Below are 20,837 nucleotides of genomic sequence, written 5' to 3'. Positions count from 1 at the left end.
TGAACTTAACCTGGTAGGGGGTAGGTTTTGTTCAGGTTATGTTCGGTTATTTCAGTGCATGTTCAATCAGGCCGCTATTTTTACACTCGTCACACAATGGCGTTTCATTTTGACAAAGGTCCGATTGACAAAGAAGCACAAAATCATGTAATATTCATCCGTGCAATTCACCGTGAGAGGGCGATAAGACCACGACATCACATGATAGGACTAGCCTATCCATTCTTTTCCAAACGAGTTTTTCAGCTGAATCTTAAATATATCCTACTTGAAAACCATTCTCCATCCCTACATGGTGGATTACAATAGAATAAAATAAATCTTTAATGTAGGCTAGACCATAGTGGACATTTGTGTTTGGCTCACCAGACAGATGGACAAACAACATCTCAGACACTTTGAAGATATAATTAAAACAAGTAGGCTACAGTACAAAAACATAACATAGCCTATAGAAAATGAATAAATACGTTTAAATAGCTGTACAGCTCAGCCGGGTATGCATGTTGTCACTAAGTTTGTTTAAGAATGCTGATGGCATTTGGGATAAAATATATTTTTTAATAGGCTACACACGCTCTCCGACTGGGAGATTTTGTAGTGTTGGAGACGCGGAGCATATCGGCAAGCTGTCGGTTGGTGCGTAAAGTTTGCCTTGCGCTAAAGCAGTTCCTGCGCAACTTCATTCGTTTTCCTGGACACAAACCCACGATTATCATTAAAGTGTAGTTTCACCAACTGGCAGGTCAGCATCACTTATTAAATTTTCCAAATGTGCACCGAAATGTGTCCAATAGGCTACCCATGCCTTCCGACATTCACCCTTCCGATGATGGAGCTCAAAAGTTTAACTTGGCCCACAGCTGCAGAACCCGCGTTAAAATAGAAAATTGCATTTGGGATTCTCAAAGAATTCTATGGCCCACTCAATCTGTGAAAAGGTAGGCTAGTTTAAGAAAGCATCATTGAAAGCAGTCAATACAATACGTGATGTCCAGTGAATTATTTAATTGTGCTTTTGACATTAAATAGGCTATCTTAAACATACGCATTTACACGGTCAGTTAGGCTATTCTCTGCCAAGCAAGGTCTCGGACGCAGGCGCTTAAGTATTGCTCTTTTTTTTTGTTATTACAGTTCTCTCCTCCTCGTAAGCTTCGACTACTCCGCCTCTGAAAAATACGGTGCTCTTCCTTTTGCCGGTTTCACTCATGGTTTCGACTCTCAAAAGATGATGTCTTTATAAGTTCGCCGTGAACGCGCACAACTCTAGGTTATCTAACACAGGGTTGATTGAACTAACTGGTAATCGGTGTTTTGGAACCGACAGCTCGGGTTTAGTCGCCACAGGTTCAGACAACCCAGAGGTTAAGTTTTATCTCAGTGTTTGTTAAACCTCCTTTCTGGAATACCCCTCTGGCCTGGTTGCACCGGACTGTCGTCAAACGACAGAAGCGCGGAGAACCCTCCTTTGTCTACTCAGCACAAACTATTATGAGGAAATTTGGGCAAGTATGGGGGGCTGAGTGACGTCACTGGCCAGAAAATGTAACCAGAGAGGGTTCAAGCGGAGCGAGAGGCGCAAACGTTCGACAATTTCCGCGTTCGATTATTGCAAGGGGGAGGGGGGGAAATCCCCCTTTATGCAGACCAGAGTAAGCCCTTGCTGCACTAATCTCAATGGAGACTTGTGGAATTTTACCAATAAATTGGTCATTTTGTCTTTCTGGATTTGTTGAGGGTTTTTTGGAAAATTGTGTCATAATCTGTAAGTGTTTGGGATCATTTCAAGCCTAATAGTGTAATTTTTTAGTGTTCGGATTTGTAATAAAATAACTTAATATTAGACCATGCTGCTGCCAGTTACTGTCCGGTTGTTATCATGCTAGCTAGCCTCTTAGCTAAGGTAACATTTTAAACGGAGAAGTGTAATTTCTTTGAAATGACAACTAGCTGAATAACACTACTGACATTAGTTAAAGTGGATAGTTTATACTCAAGCGAATTTGCAACAGTATAGTTTAATATAATTTAATATTATAAGTTTAAGCGAAGTCCTCCAACTACTAGTCACTTGTTAGCGCATAGCTGTATTGCCATAGCTACTACCATCCACTTGTATAGCATTTTAAGCTAGCTAGCTAGCTCGGTTCACATGACTAATTAAATTATTCATATCATGTCCTTAAGAATGATTCATTGGTATCATACATGATTATGGACAATAATACTGTGAACACAATTATGTTTATCTGTTGTTATTGCTTATTAAGAGAGAAAGTTTATTTAGTGACGTAGGGTGACACTCCCACTTATGCAGACCGGAACTGTCCCGTTTTGCTCCCATAGTAACGAATTACGTTGCTTTATCTTGCTAGTAATCAAGGATCTTTGATGTAACCCTTAACAGCACAAACGATCGTTGTAACACCACAATCGGGCACACACGTAACACAAACGAATAGCCGCAATATATATGTATATAATTTGTGGATGACCCACAAGGCACAAGACATGAAGTGTTATGCCTTATGTCCACACGAGGGCAACAACAACCCATGTAAGAATATATACAGGTGCTGGTCATGTGCAATTCAGTATCTCAGAAAATTAGAATATTACTTAAGACCAATACAAAAAAGTTTTTTTTAGAAATGTTGGCCAAATGAAAAGTATGAACATGAAAAGTATGAGCATGTACAGCACTCAATACTTAGTTGGGGCTCATTTTGCCTGAATTACAATGCGGCGTGGCATGGAGTCGATCAGTCTGTGGCACTGCTCAGGTGTTATGAGAGTCCAGGTTGCTCTGATAGTGGCCTTCAGCTCTTCTGCATTGTTGGGTCTGGCATATCGCATCTTCCTCTTCACAATACCCCATAGATTTTCTATGGGGTTAAGGTCAGGCAAGTTTGCTGGTCAATTAAGAACAAGGATACCATGGTCCTTAAACCAGGTACTGGTAGCTTTGGCACTGTGTGCAGGTGCCAAGTCCTGTTGGAAAATGAAATCTGCATCTCCATAAAGTTGGTCAGCAGCAGAAAGCATGAAGTGCTCTAAAACTTCCTGGTAGATGGCTGTGTTGACCCTGGACCTCAGAAAACACAGTGGACCAACACCAGCAGATGACATGGCACCCCAAACCATCACTGACTGTGGAAAATTTACACTGGACTTCAAGCAACGTGGAGTCTGTGCCTCTCCTCTCTTCCTCCAGACTCTGGGACCTTGATTTCCAAAGGAAATGCAAAATTTACGTTCATCAGAGAACATAACTTTGGACCACTCAGCAGCAGTCCAGTCCTTTTTGTCTTTAGCCCAGGCGAGACGCTTCTGACGCCGTCTCTTGTTCAAGAGTGGCTTGACACAAGGAATGCGACAGCTGAAACCCTTGTCTTGAATACGTCTGTGGATCTTGAAGCACTGACTCAGGTGCAGTCCACTCTTTGTGAATCTCCCCCACATTTTTGAATGGGTTTTGTTTCACAATCCTCACCAAGGTGCGGTTATCCCTATTGCTTGTACACTTTTTTTCTACCACATCTTTTCCTTCCCTTCGCCTCTCTATTAATGTGCTTGGACAGAGCTCTGTGAACAGCCAGCCTCTTTAATAATGACCTTTTGTGTCTTGCCCTCCTTGTGCAAGGTGTCAATGGCTGTCTTTTGGACAACTGTCAAGTCAGCAGTCTTTCCCATGAATGTGTAGCCTACAGAAGTGAGAGACCATTTAAAGGCCTTTGCAGGTGTTTTGAGTTAATTAGCTGATTAGAGTGTGGCACCAGGTGTCTTCAATATTGAACCTTTTCACAATATTAAAATTTTCTGAGATACTGAATTTGGGGTACATATATATATATGTGTGTGTGTGTGTGTGTGTGTGTGTGTCATCCACAAATTAAATATATTATTTATTGTAATGATCTGAGTCTAGCTGTTTATGACAGCTGTGCAGTGTGTGTATGTGTGTAATGTTCATGTGCTAAACCATGTGGGTTGACACCGTTGTATGTCCTGTCTGTTGTGTTTATGTTTGCAGCTGGTTACATTATTCATAACTAGGGTTGATTGGTGTGTGTTTTAGATACAGCCTCAGATAGATGTTTAGTGCTGGAGCATAAGGACCAGGTCTGGCCCGGAATTATGTGTTCGTGTCTTTTGGTGCGTAACCAATAAAAACCATTCTGAGACAACTGTGCAGTTTGTTACAATATATATATATAATTTGTGGATGACATGAGGGGCATGGCCTACATCTATACTTGGACATTACTCAGTCCGACCCACAAGGCACAAGACATGAAGTGTTATGCCTTATGTCCACACGAGGGCAACAACAACCCATGTAAGAAGCCAAGCCAAACTGACGCCAACAATTCACGACTCAAGGGCGTCGCGGCAACGCGCAGGTGGCAATGTGGCATTATTTCATAGGCTAGGCCTAGAAAATATAGCTTAACACCACTCGTAGTCTAGTCTACTAACTGGTAGACTATCCATATTAGTGTAACTGTAAACGTCTCTCGTGTTTGGACCTACTGATGTGGTGAAATGTGTTGTCCCATTTGAGTTTGGGTTGTAGCCTAGTAGGCCTATCCATTTTGTGGGTTATATTTAGGTAAACCCATCATAACATTGACATAAGGCTCAGAACTAGTTACAGTACCTCTGCAAAATATATGGTGCATGCATATGAGTGTGAGGCTAATTTGTGTTTTCCCCACACAGTCCGTCAGTTATTTGTGAAACAAGGGTAAGAAAGCGTCTGAGCCGAGCACAGTCTGCGCAGCCCACACGTGTTACCGTTAATCCGGCCAGGCAGCTTACTTGGTATTCGCCTCTCCTCTCTTGACTCGAAGCCCTTGTGAGAACGCGTAACTCCCTCCATTGGAAAAATATAACGGAAACTTCGGGGAGGGAAAGAGGCGTGAAAGCATGAAACTCCACAGTCTCCGTATTTTTCTACCTTTCCTTTTGGTCTGTACTGTCTACGTAGTTAGTGGTAAGTCCGTCTTTTAAATGTTCAAGAACTAATAACTTAGGTAAATGTTTCTTCTTAGATGGCTGTGCTATGTTCTTATGAGTTAGAGCTCTCCTATAGAAAGTTGTTTATCTGGTACTCAGATAATGCTGATGCACAGTTGCACTGTCGTGTGCCCTACCTATACATGCAAAGCCAACATGTTTATTGATTTTGTGATGTTAAGGCATGTTTTCTGTAATGTTTCATTTCCCTTTGAATGGCTTTGAATGAGTCAGGTTAACATCACTCGGCTTGCAAAGAGCACACACAAAGAGAGAGAGAGAGAGAGAGAGACATACAGACAGAGAGCATGTTTAAACTTCAAGCATCTCTGTATACATTTCCTGTCCATGGGAAAAGAAGGATATGTGAGCATCATTGCCAATCTGATCTGATGTACATTTCAGGATGACCAACCCTTTGGAATCAAGTGTACCATGCCACCATGTTGGTAAATTAGTGCTCTATCATCTCAATCAGTTAGAATAAGAAACAAGATGACTAACACACACAACTTTGATAAAGTTAGCTGAAACATTCTGTACCTTGCTTTATCGTTTTTTATTGCCATCAGAGGAAAGATGAATGTAATAACCCATGTCACAGAGGCAGTTTAAATTCAATACACATTTCAAAACTTGAAATGATACGCGTCAGTCAAACTAAAATGGGAGTACACCCAGCACTACCATCACTCTTAAAAATGTGTTTCCTAATTTATAGACGAGTAGTTTCCACAGAGCACAAACTTTGACAAAACTACAGACAAGTTTGTGCAACTGGAAGTGCAGCAGCGTGTGAAAGCCATTGTGTAAACTCATGTGGACTGAATCAACATCACTCTCTCCCCAGCCTTCCTTTCTCTCTTATTAACGCTCACCACAGTCGTGGGTGGCTGTCGCAGGGGAATGGTGAGGAATGGAGGCTGTTTTTGCTCTAAGTGTAGTGTACAGCATTGTGCCTCAGCACTTTTTTAGGTGAGAGGTCATGCTATGAAAATAACAACATTATACATCAGGTCATGAATAAGGTCTTTCCCAGTGGAAGAGTAGTTTTATGGAGTTTGAGTGTTGTCATTTTGGACCAGTGTGAAGATTGACAGTTGTCGGTGGTTCTCTCAAAAGACACGTGTTGTGTGCATGTTTGAGGTCATGCACTGGTTAGTAAGAGCATTACTAATTCCATTAAATATGGTATATGTTGTATGACAACAGATGAAAGTTCAGCAGTCTAAGTAATCACAGCTCAGCCGAGTTATATTTTAGCAGGATGATGGTTAATGTAATGGCCCTGTTTGATAGATGTACTGTAAATATCACACATATGTTACAGTTGTTGATTCATTGAAATTATATTAGTCCTCAGCATATTGATTGTATCATAAATTAATGATGTGAAATCTTAGACATGAAAGACCAGCCAGCTGACTTTAGCCAATACTGTGAAGCTCTGATTAACACACACACACAGACACACACACACAGACGCACATACACACACACACACACACAAACATACACACACACACACACACTGTGATATGACCTGTGCTGATGTTGTGTGTTTGTGTGTCCACCCCTTTAGGAGACTACTGTGAGGTGGACCAGTGCCATAATGGAGCCACCTGTGTGACAGGCATTGGAGAGGGCCCCTTCATCTGCATCTGTGCTGAGGGCTTCACAGGGGACACCTGTAATGTCACTGAAAACGGTAATTTTTAGTTTTTCTGAAACAAAACAGTGAGAATGCAATCTATGTAAAAATATCGTCCAGTGCTAAAGAGCTGACTGCATGATTTCCAGTGACCTTTGGCCAGACAAGGCTCTGTATGAGTCGCTTATTTATTAATATATAATTATGCATGGCGCTGCACCTCCCACCTCTTGAGGGTAATTAGGTAGTTGTTTAATTAGGTAAAGTGGGGATGAGGGATAAGCTGATTGCAGTGTCTGTGTTTCAGTGCTTTGGCATCAAGGAAAGACAGACAGATGGAGAGAGAAAGAAAGAGACAGAGAGAGGGAGAAAAAGAGATACAGAGCAAGAGAGAGAGACAGAGAAAGAGAGAGATACAGAACAAGAGAGAGAGACAGAGCAAGAGAGAGAGACAGAGCAAGAGAGAGAGACAGAGAAAGAGAGAGAGACAGAGAAAGAGAGAGAGACAGAACAAGAGAGAGAGACAGAGAAAGAGAGAGAGAGACAGAGCAAGAGAGAGAGACAGAGAAAGAGAGAGAGAGACAGAACAAGAGAGAGATACAGAACAAGAGAGAGAGACAGAGAAAGAGATCGGGAGAGAGTCTAATTTGTCACTGCAAATTTACTTCAAGATTAGATCTAGGGAATTTAGAAGGCCCTCGAGGCAAAGGCCCTCACAGGCTCTATAACCCCAGCCTTTATGGGCCAGAGAAAAAACAATTCAGCTGAGTGCTCTTGACGACCTTATGCACTGAGCTCTGTAAATCACACGCTTTATCACCCTTCCTCAGGGCCCTGTGTCCCCAACCCCTGCAAGAACGACGGGGTGTGTGAGGTGATCACCAACACCAGGCGTGGGGACGTGTTCAACGAGTACCTCTGCAAGTGCCAGCCTGGGTTCGAGGGCCCACACTGCCAGATCAGTGAGTTGCTGCCTCACTCTGCCTTTGCCTTGAAATGTGTGAAAAAAAAGAGAACATTTTTATAAGGGGATGAAAGATGTAATGATATTATTGTAGGTGATCATGATAAGTGTGTAATGCGAAATAGATTGATATGAATAACAAATCATCACTGTTGTTCTTTAGGAAACATTTTGTTATTAAGAACTGAGCTTTCTCAAGTAGTATTTCACCAACTTCATAGATTCACCAATTCACAGGAAGGTAGACAATTCAACTGACTAATTTAGAAATTCTGCCAGTACTGGGTCGGTGGTGGTACTATAGTCTCCAGCCACTGACAGTAATGAGATGAGACGCAGTGGTAAAGTTAGATAGCCGCACATTCTGGAGCTGGTCCGGCTCTGATCTGGCCCTGATCCGGCTGGGCCTAGAGTCAGCTGACGTCCTTTAGTGCACAAACTGAACCTGTCTGGAAAGAACCTTGGTATCCTCTATGGTCCTTCAGTGTACAAGCAGGTCAGTTATCTGATGCACTGTAGTCATACGCTGAGCACAACACACACACACACACACACACACACACAGGTACATACTGTACACACACACACACACACACACACAGGTACATACACACGCACACACACACACACACACACACAGGTACATACACACACACACACACACACACACGTACACACACACAGAAAGGTCATACTCAGAAGATTTGTAGATTTGCAAAGCAGGATGTAACAGCTAATGGGACTTTGAGAGATTCCGGGGAACATTGCTTTTTCCACTCCTGAGTAGGGACACGGTGTCTGCAGACAGGGTGATGTCATAGCTGGCTGGAGCTTAGTACTGGAACACACAGACTCACACTGGCTGGAGACACCCTCAGTTTTCCCATGTGCTGCATGCGTCAGTAGGGAGAGAGACTAATGTGAACTAGCATCATTGTCACTTAGATCAGGGGCTGGCTGAAAATGTAGAACATTGCAGAACAACTACATCACCAGTCTATTAACACAACATTCTACACAAATGACTGTAAAATTACTTTACAAAAGTTCAGGGGACATGGAACTTTTGTAAACTGTTTTACCAGAACTTTTCATGAGAGCCAGCACAATCAGGAGGCCTTTGCTCTAAGGCTAAGCTTTGTAGAGACTGCATTTTGCGTGGGGATTACCAAAGGATTCTGGATACTGGTATGTCCATTAAAGAACCCTCTCATCTGGTGCACAGTGGAACTTTTAAACAGTGGGCGTAGCTAAACAATGGAATAAACATCCTCATCCTAACAGATATAGATCTATCCAGTTCTAAGTTAAACATTTCTGGGTTTCTGGCCTCATCACTGGTTGATTCCTGACACACCCCAGATGTGGTTTTGGCTCTGACTGTTTTGGCTCTGACTCCAAAGAGTATCATATTATTGTGACTGTGCTGTTTTGGCTCTGACTCCAAAGAGTATCATATTATCGTGACTGTGCTGTTTTAAAAATAGTTGAATTCTGTCTCTTGCACGTTTCCCGACTCTTTGGCAAAGACCTCTGCATGCATGACGTAGATTAATCGGCTAACGGATCTATTTGGGACCAGAACCAGACCACATGTGGTGATGAAGACGATGAAGCACTGCCTGGTTGTGGCTAATAATAGTTTTCCCAGGCAGGGTGGGGGGATCATGCGTCTGTAGTAGGGATAAGGATTTGAAGTTGAGCCCTGGTATGAGTTCACAATTCACTGTGAAAATGCTGATTAATATGGTACTTATAGCTGTCTATCGTTCATTGAGTGGCTCTGGTGCTGTGGCACTGAACACATGCAGTAGTAAGCCGTACCTCAGTGAGCAGGCCTAACAGGACTCGTATACAATTGTGGAAAATGGTGAGCATTCATATGCATGCATGTGTAAATATATTTGTCAGTGTGTTCCTCTTAATTTCAATCATTTGTGACAAGCCACCAGGAGTAACAGCACTATAATAAAGGCCAAGGCCTTAATGCTAACACAAATCCATCGTTGGTAGAGACACACAACCTCAACCTCAACCTCAAGCACAATGCTTAAAGTACTAGCCCAAACCTATAACAGTTCACTAGTTAATCCATATGAGAGAGAGAGCTATTCTGCCCCACATATTATGGAAATGTTGACCAGGCTTTTGTATGATTCTGGTCTTGTGCAGGCTCGTCCTGTGTGCCTCCTGTGCTGCCCTTACACTCTTAAAACGAATGTTTTGTCCCTATCTGGACATCTGGAATGTGTTATTTTCAACACATTTTGTGTAACAAATAAAAAAAGGAAACAACACAAACTTGTGTTGTCCCTATCTGGACACAGAGATGTGTTAAAAACAACGCAAGTTGTTGTTTACAACATTCGTTTTAATAGTGTATCCTCTTGCTAGCAGTCAGTGTAGGCAGTGTTGTCACTAACCTATAACTGATAATGGGATTTTGCAGCTCATATGGATTTGCTGGTCAGACTGGTCTCCCTGTCTATGTCAGTCTCTGGGTGATATAGACAGGGAGTCCAGCCACACTCTATCACCCAGAGACTGATATAAACAGGGAGACCAGCCACACTCTATCACCTAGAGACTGATATAGACAGGGAGACCAGCCACACTCAGAGACTGGACACAGGCTATACAGGGCAAGGCCATGTAGCCTTATACGTTATGGTACACAGACAAATGAGTTGTTTCCCAGTTTACAGAGGAGTGTGAAGACATCAGTAGCCAATGGTGCACTCAGAAGATGGGCCTCATTTGGCTTAGGTAAGTGCAGACCCATAGAACTTTTAGAACACGATGGGACTGGTAAATATCTCAAATCGAAGTTACTTTATCACGTGTAATAACACTTTAAGTTATTACTTTAAGCTATTTTATGACATTGTGGTGACCAGTAGTTGTTGAATTGAATTAAATAGTACATTTGTTTAAACAGCACAGGGGCCGACAATTATGCTAAATTGCCAGCTAAATTTAAAGCTGTCAGCACACTGAGTCATTTTTGTCTTTCCCGTTCTTGTCTACGTTCAACAGCAGTCAGGTAACAAATTATACAATTTCAAAATAGGGACCTGTTGAATAGGCTGTGTGTGTGCGTGTGTGTGCGTGTGTGTGTGTGTGTGTGTGTGTGTGGTAATTTAGTAGTCATCACCCTATAAATAAGCTGAGTGTGTTTGTCCTGCCCTACCCGTGGGCCCAATCAGTCAATTTAGGCCAAATCTCCATAAAGATCGCCACTCCTGGCAGTTTTATTCGTAGTCGTAGAAAGCGGCCCTGATTTGACATAACATGTTTACTGGAGGCGTGCTGTGTCTGCAGCTGTTCCAGGCTGCATATGTTTGTTTGCTTGAAGGCATACAGGGTTTAACAGCAGTCACACCAATCCTCTTAGCCGCAGAGAGGAGAGGAGAGCAGGCAGGAAAACAAGTGACGGAAACTCAGCAGAAGCTCAGGCTCTCCCGACAATCACCTGCTGTCTGTCGCCTCAGGTTATTACAGGTTTCGTGCTCCTCAAGGGGCCTTTGTAAGAGCTGTGCTAAACACAGAGCGAAGACTCTCAGCCCAGACTAACCCATACTGTATGTGCTACTCAAAATACCAATTACTTCAAGAGTACTTATTCAACTGCTCTTGGTTTTTCCAGTAAGTGTTACGGTGAAGGAATTATGCACGCGTGGATAGGGATTGGTTTAGTCCGCTACAGATTACCTGTACAGTCACTGATTCCATTTTTAGAAATGTGAGAGAAGGCCTGATTGCCATGTGCCACCGTTTGTGTTCTGACATTGGCAAGGAAGCTCAAGTGTGCCCCTCAGTGGAGACTGTGAAGAACTACAGCTGACAATCCACACATACATTTTTTGATCACTTTTGAGCTCCAAGGTTTATCAGGACTCTCTCTCTCTTTCTCTCCATCTCTCTCGCTCTCTCCATCTCTCTCTCTCTTTATCTCTCTCTCTCCATCTCTCTTTCTCTCTCTCTCTTTCTCTGCCTGCTCTCCTCTCCGCGGCTAATTTGTAACACTAGCTTTGGCAACACCGTACCAAACAGTCAGGCTAATAAAGCCCCTTTGAATTTGAGAAAGAGAGAGAAAAGAGAGAAAGAGAGTTATTCAGTGTGCCTGCTAGGCACCAATCTCAGTCATCAGTGAATTGTAATGTCCCGTGTAGGTATTTCCAGCTGCTCACATTTTACCTTGTGTTATTTTATTTTCCAGATTTGTTAATGCATGATGGTTTAAATACAGTTTACCCCCTAATGTTACCCTTTTTTTAGAATGCATCATGTACATTGTAACACACACATACATACATACATACATAGTGTCATAAGCCATACTCAGTGTAGAATCTGTGTGGGTGTGTGTGTGGTCTCCTCCACCCATGTAGATGTGAATGACTGTGCTGGGGATCCCTGTAAGAATGGAGGCAAGTGCAGAGATCTGGACGGAGACTACGCCTGCTTGTGCCAATCTCCATACGTGGGCAAACAGTGCCAAGTTCGTGAGTGCCCATTTTGTCTGTCTTAACCCTGGCCTTGCGACGTAAAAGCACATGCGTGGTCACAGATATTTATTTATTTGTTTGTTTGTTTGAATGTGAATGAAAAGTTTGATATATTTTGTAGAGGGAGAAAGTGACACTAAACACATCCAAGAATGTTATACTCATGGAAAAAATGCATTGGGTTTGAAAAGCATGTGATTCTGTCACAGTAAAAGGAATGTAAGTGGTAAATGTGCCCGTGTGTGTGTGTGTGTGTGTGCCCGTGTGTACGTGCATGGGTGTGCGTGTGTGTGCGTGTGTGTGCGTGTGTGTGTGTGCGTATGTGTGTGTGTGTGCATGGGTGTGTGTGTGTGTGTGTGTGTTTGTCCAGGTTGTACAGCTCTATTGGGGATGGAGGGGGGCTCCATAGACGAGTCTCAGATCACGTCCTCCTCGGTGAGCTTTGGCATGCTGGGCCTGCAGCGCTGGGGCCCAGAACTCGCCCGCCTCAACAACCAGGGCATCGTCAACGCCTGGTCCTCTGCCCCGCACGACAAGAACCCCTGGATCGAGGTCAGTGGGCCGCTTGGCTGACTGGGCAAAGACAGATAAACCCAATCGTGTCAGCTCAGGGTGTGAACTAGGGTAATGCTGCTATTGTGGGGCCAATACACTGCAGGGGTCATGGAAAAGAACTATATTAAATAACTTACAAAGACTATGTTGTTGAGGAAGATTAGTCTCAGATTAATACCTGTGGAGGCTTACAGTAGAGGCTTACAGTAGATCCATACAGTTTGTTACTAACACATTCGTGATTGGAGAGTTGCAAATTTGATTGATGCAAGATGGATGAGGAGGAGGAGGAAGGAGGAGGTGGAGGAGAAGGAGGTGGAGAAGGTGGAGGAGGAGGAGGTGGGGGAGAAGGAGGAGGTAGAGGAGGAGGAGCAAGATCTTGATGAACACATCCAATGTTTGTTTGCATTTCTGTTCCATATGGGATTGGTCCTGTAAACCAGGTGGAAATTAAGTTAATGTCTCACCCCTTATTACAGATTGTTAATGTCTTATTACCCCTTATTGCAGATGCAGATTGTTAATGTCTTATTACCCCTTATTGCAGATTGACCTGCAGAAGAAGATGCGTCTGAGTGGCATTATTACCCAGGGGGCTAGTCGCATGGGGGGTGCTGAGTACATCAAGGCCTTCAAGGTGGCTTACAGCTTCGATGGGAAGACCTATGCCGTCTTCAAGACCATAGGCCAGAGGAAGGACAAGGTGAGAATGGCCTCTGTGTGTTAAAGGAGAACACTTGTTTGGTTTGAAGCCACTGAGCCACTAAGCTACACACAACAAAACGACTGTCCTTTGTGTAAATTGAAAACCATCTCATATACCATCTCATCTAAAAAAAAAAAATGTTCAAGAGTTCAACACATTAGATAATCATCAGTTACTCACTACGTGATAAACTATGTACAATTGGGAAACAGACCGGAGGTGCTTTTCCTGAAAGTGTCATTTAGCAACTACCATCTTTAAATGACCGAAAGGCTGTCATTTTGAACACTCTCTCTCAGTCACAGCAGTGGTTGCTCAACGATGCTTTCATGACACACAGTTAGTCCAGTGTTTTGTGCCGAGTCCCTCTCTCCCTTCTCTCCCCTATCATTAGCCACAGCACTGTAATCAGGGCTCCCTCCTGTGTTCCCAGGTGTTTTCGGGGAACGTGGACAATGACGGAACCAAGACCAACATGTTCGACCCCCCCATCGTAGCCCAGTACATCCGCGTGGTGCCCGTGGTCTGTCGCAAGGCCTGCACTCTTCGCATGGAGCTGATTGGCTGTGAGCTCAATGGTAATGACTGCATCATGTCTCTTTAGATGGTCACCTTAGGCCATCGTCTCCCAACCCAATTCAAATAGGGTCGCCTGAGATACTGGGTATCTTGCAATTTACTACAGTAGTACATTACATTCAAATATACATACATTAAATACAACATATTAAAACCCCCATGATATCCAAGTAACTATTCAGATGCAAAGATAGCCAAACAAATGAGCTTGGCTTGGGCATTTAGGCAATATCAAAGTACCACTCTCGACTGTACAACAGAGATGTTGATGATTGGGGTCAACGTTTTGTGACATGAGGGTTACCTGCCAAAAAAGGTTGGGAACCCCTGCCTTGGGCAGTTCACTCTTTGCAATAAAAATAGTGTGTAATTAACTTTTTTTTTTACATTACTGGTATTTGTGTTTACAAAACTGAATCACTTTTTAAGATACACACAATATAAGGCTTCTATAAATGATAAAAGGATATCATTATTCTCAAAGGTAATGCAATGACATCATGATAATGAGTTATCATGATCCATGATTCAAAATGTTGCTATAAATGTGATCATTTAGTTTTCTTCCATATAGCTTTTAATTCAGTGGTGACATTAGAGTGAGAGTGCTACTGTGTTTCCCTCTAGTATACTCAAATACGGCTGGATGCTCAAATGCACTTGGCATGAAGTCCCGGCTCATCTCCGACGAGAAGCTGTCCGCGTCCAGTGCTTTCCGTACCTGGGGGCTGGATACCTTTACCTGGCTACCCCACTTTGCCCGTCTAGACAAACAGGGCAAGACCAACGCCTGGTCAGCAGCCACCAACAACCGGTCAGAGTGGCTTCAGGTGAGTAGACTTAGCTCTAAGATTTCCTAAAAGATTGAGATTATTTTCCTGTACTCTGTTTGCTTTGAGGCACTGTTTCTAGAAGTGAGTGAGATGCCATTAGCAGAGACAGTAATGCACTGAAATGTCTGTCCACTGCTATCCTACCTCCACCTACTGCATACTGTCCCCTGCTATTCTACCTCCACCCACTGCATACTGGTCCCCAAATAATCCCAATTTACCCATGTATCCCCTGTTCTCCAGGTGGACTTGGACAGTCCGAAGCGCGTCACAGGCATCATCACTCAGGGGGCAAAGGACTTTGGGGTCGTTCAGTTCGTCTCGGCCTTCAAAGTGGCGTTCAGTGACGACGGCTACACTTGGAAGGTGCTGAAGGATCCCAACACCAGGACAGACAAGGTCAGTTCATCTGCCCACAGCAGCCGAGCTCTCTGACCTACTGATATGTTTCCTCTCTTAACTCATTACCACTCAAGAGACAAGCTTCTGCCCCACTGACAGTGTGTTATTAACACAAACTTTATTGTTATGTCAGGAATTTCTATGCATTCTACGTTCTAGGTTCTAGATGTGTTTTTAGGAGTTGGTAAACTTCAACTAATAATAAATGTTCATGTATGGCACTTTGACACTAAATAGATGGATATATTTCAAAACAATTTACCCAGATACACATTTCACACAATACAGCACAATTTACCCAGATGTGGTAACTTTAAGTGGAGACAGGGTTTCCCGCAGCACTTTGCAGTTAAGGCGGCCGCCTTAGCAACACACGCCTGCCGCCTTAACTAGCCTATGTCGTCAAAAAAAAAAAAAAAAAAAAAAAAAAAAATATATATATATATATATATGTATATATATGTATATATGTACAGTATATAGGCCTATATGAGCGATGTCCGCCGTGTTACTGGCTACTGTTTTCTCCCTTTCATTTCAAACCATGACCAACGCGTCTCCCTCTTCAGAACGCATAATAATAATAATATAAAACGTACCATGAATTGGAAGTTTTTACAATTTTTAAATGCCGTAAATCCTCAAATTATTACCGGGTTCTATTATTTACTTAGGCTGCACAAAGCACAGGGCTTTATTTGGAGCAGGCTTAATCGAGGCAGGTCTTTATTTCTACGTTTTATTGTGAGGCATGCGTTTCGTTTGGAGCGGCCAGTGGTGGGCAAAAGCATACGATTTTTGGTTTAATTTACTTTTTTGGACTGTTTGATTATATTGCTAAATGTTGGGACTGATAGGCACTGAAATCTGGTGGGTATTTGATGTTTCACTATTAAGTTTCATGTAGTTGAAACTTTGTCGGGAATTCCACCCGCTGTGTTTATTGCGTGCAGGCAGTCGCTTTAATTCAGTGAATGTGCGCTGCGCTGTGCTGTAATGGAAACCTTACTGCGTATAGCCTAATAGGCCTGTAGCCTAAATTTAGTTATTTTTTTTAATTATGCATGATGATTTAGCCTACTTTTTTATTTTATTATATTCGTAGGTTGGAATGCCTCGCGGCAACAGTTGTGTTTAATAGTGGCTTCAGCCTCTGGCAAGCTCAGAAGGGGAAGGCAAGCGACTGGTAGCTTGACGTGTTGAGACCCATTAGGACAACGACTTTTCCTTGCCAACAGTATTAAACCAACCAACAGTATAAAATATTAAGAAGAGCTCTTTAACTTCATTGAGTTAAATCGAAACAATGTCTTTTAGTGCTGACTGATTGCCATAGGCTACTGGCAATTATCATCCCTGCCATAATTTGAGGATTTACGGGTATGCCTCCGAGTCATGTGATCATCTGCTGGTTGGATGTCATCGCGCTATCTATCATCGTTCACCATTCTAACTCTACATTCTAATCAAAATTGTAAATCTTACACAAAAGTATAAAATACTCCCAACTTCATTCACTCTCAGTGTATAGACCAAGACACACTTGCGGAGCAGGCTGCAGGGCAACAGTCTGACAACCTGCATGAAAATAAGCATAAATGGTCCGCACTTGCAAAAGAGTGCAATTAGGGCCCTTGTTGTTTTGCACTTTCTTTTGCACTTCAGTGTTGTATAGTTTGTAAAGCCTAGTGTTTGTTAAAATTGCACACATTAATTCACTGTTCTTGTTTCTTGTTCTTGTTTAGCACGTTTTAACACACATATTTGTACATATTTTTATAGTGTTGTATAGGCCTGTTATATTGTGTTTGTTAAAATTGCACATTGCAACTGTTATTTTGATAAATAATTGTTATAGGCCTACATAGCGCCCCCCGGCAAACCCCACCTACCACCTTGACTAACACATTTTCTGCGGGGAAACCCTGGGAGATTTATGTGGTTTTTCAGTGTAGACATTTAGAGGTCATAAATCTCACTGAAACCACACTTAAAGGGGACAAGAGGTCACTACTCCTCTGTTGTGGAGACACCGTATCCATGGACCCCACTATGGTCCTCTGTGTTGTGTTGTGGACGTAGTGTGTGTTGTGTTTTGTTGTGGATGTGGTGTGTGTTGTGTTGTGGATGTGGTGTGTGTTGTGTTGTGGACGTAGTGTGTGTTGTGTTTTGTTGTGGATGTGGTGTGTGTTGTGTTGTGGATGTGGTGTGTGGTGTCTGTGTGGCGTCCGTCTCCTTTTTGGCTGTTGTTGGTGTTTTCATGATGGCAACACTTGTGTTGTGAGACTTCTGTGGTGTGGAAGCAAAGCCGTTTGCTGTTTCTTACTATTTCTTCCTAGTTTTCTCTGTATCATAGTTGGCTTCACATAGTAAGCTTTTTGTCATCTTGGTGAACGTGTGAGCTAAGCACTGTACATCGGTGTGCTAACAGCACATTTACTCACAGCTAAATTGTTTTGATTTGTAAGTTGGTAGTTTATTTATTGTTTATTATTATTGTTTAATAACAAACCCAAATGAACTGGGGAGAGTGGAAAGACTGAACAAACTAATAAACAGTATCAAACAAGATGGTGATAGTCTATTGGGCACAAGAGGTGATAGTCTATTGGGCACAAGATGGGGATAGTCTATTGGGCACACATTGGCACAGAATAGTGATGAATTTACCATCAGTGAATTTGTCATGGTTTGTGCAGATCTGTTCCTATTCCAGTCAAGCCACAGGCACGTTCTAAAATACAGATTTGTGGGAGAAGTTGTTTTGTTCCAGTGTCCCTACTGTATATCTTTACATGGTTCCGAATGGATCTAAATGGCTGAACCTGGCATCAAAATGACAGGCTTCACCAAAAGGGACATGCTGACTTCCTATTGTGGGCTGTTATGTTTGTCAGCTGGGAATGTCTGGACATTTCTGTACAGATCCATAGCTCTAGTGTTGAACTGGCCACTCAAAATAGAGGTTTTTTTTTATTACCATTGATACAAGGACAAAACATCAGTAACCCATTTTTGAAATTCATGGTGATTTGTATGTATTTATTTTATGCTATATATTATTATATTGTATGTATATATGTATATATTTTTTTGCTACCACAGATATTCCAGGGCAACATCGACAACAACACTCACAAGAAGAACGTGTTCGACCCTCCGTTCTACGCCCGCTTCGTGCGTTTCCTGCCGTGGGAGTGGAACGAGCGCATCACCGTGCGTATGGAGCTGCTGGGCTGTGATGAGTAGAGAGGCCTTTCCTCTGCTCTCCCCCCTCCGCTGCTCCCTGAACTCACACCAGGCTGGATTCACACCACATAGACCAGAGAGTGGGGCCCTCGCAACCCAGCTCCACTCCGTCTCACAGCCTCCTCAAAGCCTCATCTTAAACTCAGCCGCTTGGTAGATTGGCCATAATGCATATAACTGGGGAGTTTCAGGGAAGCAAATAATAGTCAGTAGATAATGTCAGAATTAGACTTTGCCTTGATTGTTAGGAGGGTTTGTCCATATCTTAGATAGAGGCAATCATGCAATCATGTACAAACCTGTAAGTGCTGATCTTACACTGACGCAAGCAGGTGGAGATCATTGTAAGATAACAGGTCAGCTATTTCATTGGAATTGGTGTCAGTACTCATAAAATACAATCACAAGCTTCCACCAATTTGTAATGATTGGTTACCATATTGAGTCTTCCCAATGATGTTAAGAAAGAATGCATTGGCCCAGCTAAACCAAACCAAATAAGAAACTTCCTCGTTGTATTAAATGTATCCATGATGCAACAAGGTCTGGAAAACCTGAAACTCAAGGGTTGTGGAACACCAAGATCTCGACACTCCATTAAACTTGTACTTGGTTAATTAAAGGCCGAGTCTGCTTCAACAGAACTCTCACCTAGTTTCCCTGGTCATCGCTGGCCAACACGACTGCTGTTCAGCATGTTAGCTTTGAGGCATTAGCTGAGTGATATGTTTGCTCGCCTTAGCTAATAGGAAGCAACAGAGTTCAATAAAATTAATATTAAATTTAATTTGCTTTGGAAATGAAAAGAATCTTATATCATTGGGCGACATTTTTCCTGTTTTTCAAACTATAATGTTTGTCTGAATCCTCCATGAATGCTATCTATTTAGGCTGATACATGAAGACATATCTGCACTGCACTGACAAAACCAATGGGCATGTTTCTGAGTGGATCCAGCCTCACGAGGGAGCTCTTTCATGCAATTACACTGCAGATTTAGCTTGATAGTAACCACATCTCATAGCTTTAATTAACCTGGCTATTGATTACTGCACTGTTCTTTGCACTAGGACCATCACTGGACGCTCCTTCCTATTTAACACAAGCTTATTCTGTTAGGTTGTATTTTTTAGGCTTTTGTTGAGTTGTCCTGATTTCACATTGATCTTGATCTAATATTGTACAAAATTACGCCTTTTTTCCTGCCATAAATTGACATTTTTTGTTATTTAGTAGTATTAAGTTGTGTATTCTTGTGCTTCTATCGGTTACTTGATGTGGAATGCAGATTTGTAATAAATTATGGACCATTTTGATGTACTTTAATCATGTTTTAAAGTAAGTACTTGTAGGTATGGATAGATTGCCTGTTCTGTATTAAGGCATTTTTATAGCCTTAAGTGCATGAGAAGACTTGGAGGAAGTGTTGTTAGTTTGACAAATAAGTTACCTGACCACTTTACTAGAGGTATTTTTTGTACACCAGGTCAATGCTTGTTCAGACTAGACTCCAGGTCACTTTGAAGATTTGCATGACCACTCATCTCCACAAACATTCAACTGTCAAAAAGCAGAAACATTCACCTTCAGGAGTTTTCCTATTTTTTTTTGGTCAAAAATGAAACTCTAACTGGATTAGATGTTGATCTATGTATCCCTTCTGTAGAAAACAAAACATCTGAATTCCCCTTCCTCAAGAGTGTTATCCCCATAAAAACATTGTGAATGACGCAATCCTCCCCACAGCTTGGAGGCCCAGGGCACACACAACTGTTAGTGTGTGTGTGTGTGTGTGTGTTTGTGTGTGTGAGGGTGTGTGAGAGAGTGTGCTGGAGTAAAGTGTAAGTGTAAGGAGTAAGTGCGTAAATGGTCTGGTGCGCCTCAGGGCTGCCAGTCCCAACAGGTCCCACATGCACACAGAGTACAGTGTGACATCAGACATGACTGTCATCAGGATCCGGCTTTTTGCTCTGTCCAGCTGTAGCAGACTTAGGACATAGTTGGAGCTTGTGGCCAGGGTGGTAGACACTATCTGGAAATTAGGTTATTTCAGCTAATTTCAGAACAATGGAAATCGCTGAAGTCGCTTAAGTCACTTCTTTTCCAACTAGTTACACATCTGTGCTCCATATGAAAGAAATATAGTCCATGCCAGGCTCATGATTACAATACTAACCTACAATACTAATCACAATTACAATACTAACCTACAATACTAATCACTTAGATCTATGAATGGAGGACATGCATTTTTATGTGTACGTGTTGCTAGGGTTGTATTCGTACAAGCATGTGCAAAAGTAGTAGTGAAACATGGGGTGAGTCATTTATGAAAACAGCTGACTAATAAGGATATGACATACAGTA

At 42.4% G+C, this 20,837-nt stretch overlaps 2 protein-coding genes across 3 annotated transcripts in view; one reads left to right on the top strand and one right to left on the bottom strand.

Annotated features, from left to right (window-relative positions):
- Positions 1-4,305: 4,305 nt before the first annotated feature.
- LOC121682448 (lactadherin-like) lies at positions 4,306-19,796 on the top strand. 2 transcript variants are annotated; one of them, XM_042062602.1, is made up of 11 exons: positions 4,306-4,406; positions 4,726-4,999; positions 6,605-6,730; positions 7,504-7,635; positions 12,011-12,142; positions 12,516-12,697; positions 13,248-13,403; positions 13,840-13,984; positions 14,613-14,815; positions 15,062-15,217; positions 18,326-19,796. In XM_042062602.1, the coding sequence occupies exons 2-11, from the start codon at positions 4,933-4,935 to the stop codon at positions 18,467-18,469; spliced, it is 1,443 nt and encodes a 480-aa protein (XP_041918536.1). In that variant the 5' UTR covers positions 4,306-4,406; positions 4,726-4,932; the 3' UTR covers positions 18,470-19,796. The 2 variants fall into 2 exon arrangements, with proteins under 2 accessions (XP_041918536.1, XP_041918537.1); XM_042062603.1 differs by having other exon boundaries at positions 4,307-4,406; positions 12,029-12,142.
- LOC121682437 (aggrecan core protein-like) overlaps positions 9,828-20,837 on the bottom strand; it is a 40,543-nt gene continuing 29,533 nt past the window's right edge. Inside the window, exon 20 of the transcript XR_006022558.1 lies at positions 9,828-9,837. The gene's annotated coding sequence lies outside the window, so the exon portion shown is untranslated. The remainder of the gene's footprint in view (positions 9,838-20,837) is intronic.

Source organism: Alosa sapidissima, chromosome 14, assembly GCF_018492685.1.
Source record: "Alosa sapidissima isolate fAloSap1 chromosome 14, fAloSap1.pri, whole genome shotgun sequence".
Classification (NCBI taxonomy): Eukaryota; Metazoa; Chordata; class Actinopteri; order Clupeiformes; family Clupeidae; genus Alosa; species Alosa sapidissima.
Note: the sequence above shows the minus strand (reverse complement) of the source record. Positions and strands in the feature narration are given on the sequence as shown.

What these genes read in the sequence shown, in the direction of transcription:
- LOC121682448 (XM_042062602.1), top strand. Translation starts at nt 4,933, where the DNA reads ATGAAACTCCACAGTCTCCGTATTTTTCTACCTTTCCTTTTGGTCTGT. An exon ending in GGGCAAACAGTGCCAAGTTC is followed by an intron (nt 12,143 to 12,515) that starts GTGAGTGCCCAT and finishes GTGTTTGTCCAG; the next exon opens with GTTGTACAGCTCTATTGGGG. An exon ending in ACAAGAACCCCTGGATCGAG is followed by an intron (nt 12,698 to 13,247) that starts GTCAGTGGGCCG and finishes CCCTTATTGCAG; the next exon opens with ATTGACCTGCAGAAGAAGAT.